The 7700-nt window shown below is 51.5% G+C and overlaps 1 protein-coding gene across 2 annotated transcripts in view; it reads right to left on the bottom strand.

Moving 5' to 3' along the window:
• Positions 1-476: 476 nt before the first annotated feature.
• The window catches only part of ssh2b (slingshot protein phosphatase 2b), a 45605-nt gene continuing 38381 nt past the window's right edge, over positions 477-7700 (bottom strand). For both annotated transcript variants that reach the window (XM_071364810.1, XM_071364809.1), the window contains 2 exons: positions 4068-5508; positions 477-2724 (listed from right to left, as the gene is read on the bottom strand). In XM_071364810.1, the coding sequence (XP_071220911.1) occupies positions 1303-2724; positions 4068-5508 (2863 nt within the window). In that variant the 3' untranslated portion in view covers positions 477-1302. The remainder of the gene's footprint in view (positions 2725-4067; positions 5509-7700) is intronic.

Here is a 7700-nt window from a genome sequence, read left to right as displayed (position 1 = left end):
ATTTCTGTCTTTTGAAAACAAAACGGTTGTGTCTGAAGATATTACTACAGTAGTTAAGTTCTCAATTCCTCTCAAAGCTCATTGGAGGAGAGGATCCAAGGTCCCCTCCCTCGGACTTCCTCCTCCAATGAGCTTTGAGAAGTATAGGAGAGAGGAAGAACTGGGGCGCGTTCAGTTCGCTTCAACATTTGCCGTGCGGTTTGTACTGAATGACACGTGGTGAAAGTGCAGGTATGTTTGCTCCCGTGTGGATGGTGAGGTGTGGCCTGATTCATATGGGTGTGAACATCTGAAATGTCAAAACTCATGCAGCACACCGTATGGGATCTGCCCTCACCATAATCACAACGCCTCTCAACTGGTCGTTCTGTACAGAACCATTTCCATTGAATTCAACGTTGCACACCGTTCTGTCGTCAGTCTATATTTCATAGAGTAAAGAACTATTTTGTGGTCCTATTGAGAAACAGTCGGAGTTAAGTTGTCATTATTTATTGGTCACAGTTTAATAAGCACATAAAAAAATTAGAATATTTACAGATTTAAAACGAAATGACATTTCTGCACTGTAAAATACTCACAACTATTCAACTCACATTAAGCATGTTCCAAGGGTAGGAACCATACACAAACCAAAAAACAGTAAAGTGCATATTTGACAAAACCTCCCCATATCATTGTTATTTCTGATAGAAAGGGAAGGGAGAAACTGCACTTTTCAGTCCCACACACAGACACACTTCCTATTATGTACACAAAAGTGACAAACATTATTTTAAAACACACACACATATGGAGATATTCTGCCTCACACAAACAGTTCAGACTCCAACCAATAGAAAACAAAGGACACATCCTAAAATGATAACTCAAATACACACTACATACAGTATGCAACAAGAAACATTACACATCCTAGAAGTCACTACATACATGATGCCCTCACGCCCTGAAGAGATCAGCTTTGTGTTAGCTATAATCCATCGAGCCTTACAATGATCCTAGAGGAGGCCGGCATATTGTACACTGGTCCCGTGTGGCTCAGTTGGTAGAGCATGGCGCTTGCAACGCCAGGGTTGTGGGTTCATTCCCCACGGGGGGACCAGGATGAATATGTATGAACTTTCCAATTTGTAAGTCGCTCTGGATAAGAGCGTCTGCTAAATGACTTAAATGTAAATGTACACACATCTGACTATCATCTGCCAGTGAAGGTGGTAGGGGCTAAGGGAAGTGGCTGGCGTTTGACCAGCTTTCATCACTCTGTGTCTCTCACGCTCTCTCACACACACACAGTGAGGGTCACATAGTGTGGTAGAGGGTGCTGACAGTCCGTTTCTTCAGTCTACGTAGGGGGTGTGTACTTCCGTACTGCTGTCGTGTTGCCACGGAGATCAGGTCAGCCGTCAGCGAGGGGGCATGGCCAGAGTCAGGATGTTTCCCCTTCTGCCAGCCTTGATTGGACGTAGGAGAATGCAAGTGTTCTGAGGGGGTGTGTCCAGTCTCACAAGGCCTCTCCGCTCTGCTGGTGGAGACAGAAGGACGCAGGGCGTGGTGGAACAGCCCCCTCAGTTTCCTGGAGGACTCGTCAGCCGCTGGGGAAGGAAGGAGGGGTTCCACAGCGGGTGTCGCCGGAGAGGTGGGGCTAATATCCCAATTGCTCAGGTCATTGGCCGACAGCTCTAAGCAGCCCAGCTTAGCCAATGAGGCAGAGCGCTTCATCAGGGAGGGCGGTGTCAGCCCAGCCTGGCGAATCCGTGCCTCCACCTCCCTAGCTCTCTGCCTGTCGCCACCCCTGACTCTCTTCTGCCTCGCCTGCGTACCTTCCCCCCACACCTGGCCCACACACCTGGGTACCTTGGCTCCGCCCCCGCTCACCTGGCGAAGGAACGCCCCCAGCTCCCGCAGAGTTTCCCATGTCTCCCTCATGTCGTCGTCACCGGGGGGTCCTCGACCCGGGAGACTGTCCCAGTCTGTGCCCGACTCAAACTCTGTCACCCCCTCCAGACACAGGAAATCCATGGAAGAGAGGGGGGCGAGGGTGGAGTTTAGGGTAGGATGGAGAGGGGTGATGGGGGTAGGATGGAGAGGGGTGATGAGGGTAGGGTGGAAGGTAGATGCAAGGCTGCCATCACTAAGGTTGTGTTTGTGCATTTGGACACTGTCTTCATGTAAACCTTCTCTCCAAGCCTCCTGTCCTCCATCTTCCTCCATAGGACTACAGCCCCCACCCTTTTCCTGCACCGTGCTGACCTCTGACCCCTGCAGGCAGAGTGGTGCATTCTGGGGGTTGGAGTTTGTCTCTGGGAAGGGGTGAGAGGCAGGAGGGGAGTGTTCTCTTGAGTTAGGGAAGAGAGGGGAGCGACGATGGGGGTGGGTGGGAGGGAGGGAAGGTGGAGGTGGGGAGTCCTGCCTCATTCGCTGCTCCAGCTGTTGGGTGACGCGGCGCACAGAGCCCATCGTCCAATCAGCAGAGTGAGGGTCGGGAGGAGAGTGGGAGATTGCTTCCATCTCTTCTGCTTCGTCCTTCACTTCCTCTTTGACAACCTCCACTTCCTGCTGTGACTCTGCATCTTTGCCCTCTACTTCCTGGTTTGACTGACCCACTTCGTGGTCTTGGGAAACAGTAGGCTCTGGTTGGCTGGGAGGGCCAGGGGGAGGGGCCACAGCGTGCGTCATGGACTCCAGTTCTGTGACTATGAGGTGAACAGAGACAATGCTTTCCTGAGAGAAAGAAGAACAGCAATCAGTACAATAAATAACAATATAGAAGTAGTCCTTTTGCAAGTTGGTAGCCTAAATTCATTTTCTTAAGATCCCCACTAACACCACTGGGTGGCGATGTTGGAGAACACAAACTCACAACTGAATCTATTAGGTACTCATATCTTCAGGGCATGGATTCTACAAGTCAGAAACGTTCCACAGGTATGTTGTTCCATGCTGATGGCATCACACAGTTGCTCCAGATCGGACTGGCCCATCTTAGTTAGCATTTCTTTTGCCCATAGATTTTGTTGTAATTTTTTTGTCACTCAAATATCACATGAATACACATTAGACATGGCAAAATGTGTAGAATTGCAAGAAAATTAGCTTTAAAAACCACAAAATGTTCTTTGCACCCCATGACAAAATGTAAAGAACTGCAGGAAATAAGCTTTAAACCTGCAAAATTCTTTCCAACAAGAGCAGTGTGAAGAGTTTGTGGTGTCATGAACGGTGCTTGTGCCCAGAGAACTAGACGTGGGCGCTAGCAGGGGGCGCGGGATGCTGGAAGGGGGGCCACGAGTGAAAAGGTTTGGGAACCCCTGATTTAGCAGAAGCTGTTATCCAGAGAGACTTACAGGAGCATTAAGGGTTAAGGGTCTTGCTCAAGGACAGATTCTTCACCTAGTCGGCTCGGGATTCGTACCAGCAACCTTTCGGTTACTGGCCCAACGCTCTTAAACCGCTCGGCTATCTGACATCCAGTTTTTAGCTGATAGGAGTGGAACCCATCCGTGACAAAGAGCATCGAGCTGTGCATTCCGAGATGCCATTCTGCACACCACTGTTGTACTGCACTGTTATTTGTCCGTTTAGGGGGACGCCTGTTAGCACCTTTCTTGCCATTCTCCTTTGACCTCTCTGCCGCTGACTTGATCTTTTTTGTTTATCGTACCGTTCTCGGTAAGACACTGTTGTGCGTGAAAAGCCCAGGAGGGCGGCCGTTTCTGAGATACTGGCACCGACAATCATACCACGCTCAAAGTTGCTTAGGTCAGTCATTTTTGCCCATTCTAACGTTCAATCAAACAGTAACTGAATGCCTCGATGCCTGTCTGCCTGCTTTAAATAGCAAGCCACAGCTACGTGACTCACTGTCTGTAGGAGCGATGCATTTTTGTGAACGGGGTAATAAACTCTCCGGTGAGTGTATTTCTGTATGAATATGCTTCTGTGTGGAACAGTTGTATTGCAACTACAGATAGTCAAATTAAATCCCGAATTAAATCACTAATTGCCTTTATTACACTGCAAAGACAAATCACAGGATTTGATCAAAATCATTAAAATAGTCTCACCCTCTTCCTCTCCTCGACCTCCTCCTCTTCTTCTCCCTTCCCAGTCGCCACAGCAGAGGGGTCCTCCTGCTGCTGCTGCTCCTGTCCTGGATCCCTGGGTATGGGCTGAGGTGTCTGCTGCAGTGCCTGATCAGAAAGGCAACGGGTCCTCCCATCCTGAGTCAGGCCCTGGAACTTCTCTCTGGCGCTGAAGAAGTTGATGTGGTCTGTGCTGAGAGCCGAGGACCCCTCCGCCTCGAGAGCAGGGTCCTGAGGGGGGGCACTGGGCTGGCTAATGATGAGTACCTCAATACTGGAGGGTTGTTGGGATGCTGAACTGTCCAATGATGCCCCAGGTAACCGCTGGTCACAGTCTAGTTTCTTGTCAGGCACTGGTGTGGACGGCTCTTGTGGTCCTGCTGCTTGTGTGCTTGTTTCCGGGGTCATCGACGATGACTCAGGCACTGATGGTGTCACCTGCAGCTGGCAGTATTTTTCCTTAGGCAAGGTGGTGGACGGCTCCTTGGCTTTCGGAGTTTCGTCTTCATCGGAGGGGGTTGGAAGGGCGGCGGGGCAGACAAGGAGGTGGTGGATAGGGGGCGGATGAGGGCGCCCGACCGGCACGGTCTCCGCCACGGTTACCGTGGAAATGTCAGGCACCACGGTGGCTGCCCGCGGCTGAGGGAGAGGGGTTGAGGGGTCCTCTTCATAATCACACAGGCCGTTGGAGAGAGGGGGTGACTGGGAACACACAGACTCCCCATGGGCCTGGGAACCAGTGGAGACAGTAGTAGCTGCTGCTGTTGACGGATTCTGGTCCCCAGTACCCAATGACTGGTCCCCAGTACCCAATGACTGGTCCCCAGTACCCAATGACTGGTCCCCAGTACCCAATGACTGGTCCCCAGTACCCAATGACTGGTCCCCAGTACCCAATGACTGGTCCCCAGTACCCAATGACTGGTCCCCAGTACCCAATGACTGGTCCCCAGTACCCAATGACTGGTCCCCAGTTCCTAATGACTGGTCCCCAGTACCCATTGACTGGTCCCCAGTACCCATTGACTGGTCCCCCGTTCCTAATGACTGGTCCCCAGTACCTAATGACTGGTCCCCGGTTGTGGAGGTCAACAGAGCTTCAGTCCTAGTCTCCTGGTTAGTGTCCAGATTATTCTCCTGGGTTGCAGTAGTATTGGGCTGGCTACTGGACTGTACCACCTTCCCTGCACTAGAAGGGGTCCCACACTCGGAGACGGACCGCACCACCTGGCCCGTGTTGGAGGGGGATCCCAGCGGCTGCAGCAGCTCCTGCAGGGAGGGGGCGGCGGGGTTGTTACCCTGGTTACGAGGGTCGGAGCGGCCCAGGGTGTGGGGGTGTTGGCCGGTCTTACACAGCGGCTCGTGGTGCTCCGATAGGTCACTGTCCGAGTGGGAACGCCACAGCTTGTTGTGTCTCTGCTTACTGGGGGATGGGGGGGCGGTAGTGGAGAGAGAGGGTAATAGAGAGAGGGGGGGTGGAAGAGTAGTAGAGAGGGGGGCGAGAGAGAAAGAGGGGGGCGAGAGAGGGTAGTGAGAGAGAAAGAGGGGGGCGAGAGAGGGTAGTGGAGAGAGAAAGAGGGGGGCGAGAGAGGGTAGTGGAGAGAGAAAGAGGGGGGCGAGAGAGGGTAGTGGAGAGAGAGAGGGGGGGGCGAGAGAGGGTAGTGGAGAGAGAGAGGGGGGCGAGAGAGGGTAGTGGAGAGAGAGAGGGGGGGCGAGAGAGGGTAGTGGAGAGAGAAAGAGGGGGGGCGAGAGAGGGTAGTGGAGAGAGAAAGAGGGGGGGCGAGAGAGGGTAGTGGAGAGAGAAAGAGGGGGGGCGAGAGAGGGTAGTGGAGAGAGAAAGAGGGGGGGCGAGAGAGGGTAGTGGAGAGAGAAAGAGGGGGGGCGAGAGAGGGTAGTGGAGAGAGAGGGGGGGGCGAGAGAGGGTAGTGGAGAGAGAAAGAGGGGGGCGAGAGAGGGTAGTGGAGAGAGAAAGAGGGGGAGAGAGGGTAGTGGAGAGAGAAAGAGGGGGGGCGAGAGAGAGAGAAAGAGGGGGGGCGAGAGGGTAGTGGAGAAAGAAAGAGGGGGGCGAGAGAGGGTAGTGGAGAGAGAAAGAGGGGGAGAGAGGGTAGTGGAGAGAGAAAGAGGGGGAGAGAGGGTAGTGGAGAGAGGTGGGAGTTGGAAGAGAGGCAGTGGAGAAAGGAAAGAATGACCGAAGAAGAGGAAGAAAGAGGGAATCGAGAGAAGAGATCAACATTAAATACTAGTTTCTGGTAGGCTCCTCCATCCAGCTCCATACCAGACTGGCTGCTCATTGGCTGACTGAAAACTGACTCATGGGCCCCGCTGACTCATGGGTAATTCCCCTGACTCATGGGTAATTCCCCTGACTCATGGGTAATTCACACCAGGAGTTAATTGTGTGTTTATGTGCGAGGCACACACACACACACACATACAAACGAGTGTACAAAACATTAGGAACACATTCTTAACCTTAAGTTGTACCTTTTTGCCCTCAAAACAGTCTTAATTCATTGGGGCATGGACTCTACAAGGTGTTGAAAGCGTTCCAAGGTGGCTGATGTCCTTTGGGTGGTGGACCATTCTTGATACACACGAGAAACTGTTGAGAGTGAAAAACCCAGCAGCGTTGCAGTTCTTGACACAAACCAGTGCGTCTGGCACCTACTACCATACCCCATTCAAAGGCACTTTAATTATTAGTCTTGCCCCTTCACCCTCTGAATGACACACAATCCCCGTCTCCGTTGTATGAAGGCATTTTAAGCCTTCTTTAACCCGTCTCCTCTCCTTCATCTACACCGACTGAAGTGGATTTCAATACCTAGGTTTACCTCCACTGTATTCACATCCTACCATACCTTTGTCTGTACATTATTCCTTTAAACTATTTTATCGCCCCCAGAAACTTCCTTTTACTCTCTACTCTAGTAGCTCTAGGCGACCAATTCTCATAGCTTTTAGCCGTACCCTTATCCTACTCCTCCTCTGTTCCTCTGGTGATGTAGAGGTGAATCCAGGCCCTGCAGTACCTGGCTCCACTCCTATTCCCCAGGCGCTCTCTTTTGATGACTTCTGTAACCGTAATAGCCTTGGCTTCATGCATGTTAACATTAGAAGCCTCCTCCCTAAGTTTGTTTTGTTCACTGCTTTAGCACACTCTGCCAACCCGGATGTCTTAGCCGTGTCTGAATCCTGGCTTAGAAAGACCACCAAAAATTCAGACATTTTCATCCCCAATTACAAGATTTTCAGACAAGATAGAACGGCCAAAGGGGGCGGTGTTGCAATCTACTGCAAAGACTGCCTGCAGAGTTCTGTTATACTATCCAGGTCTGTTCCCAAACAATTTGAACCTCTACTTTTAAAAATCCACCTCTCTAAAAACAAGTCTCTCACCGTTGCCGCCTGCTATAGACCACCCTCTGCCCCCAGCTGTGCTCTGGACACTATATGTGAACTGATTGCCCCCCATCTATCTTCAGAGCTCGTGCTGCTAGGCGACCTAAATTTGAACATGCTCAACACCCCAGCCACCCTACAATCTAAGCTTGATGCCCTCAATCTCACACAAATTATCAATGAACCTACCAGGTACCACCCCAATTCCGTAAA

Source organism: Salvelinus alpinus, chromosome 24 (genome assembly GCF_045679555.1).
Source record: "Salvelinus alpinus chromosome 24, SLU_Salpinus.1, whole genome shotgun sequence".
Lineage (NCBI taxonomy): Eukaryota > Metazoa > Chordata > Actinopteri > Salmoniformes > Salmonidae > Salvelinus > Salvelinus alpinus.
The sequence above is the reverse complement of the archived record's forward strand: the minus strand, read 5'-3'. Positions and strand labels throughout refer to the sequence as shown.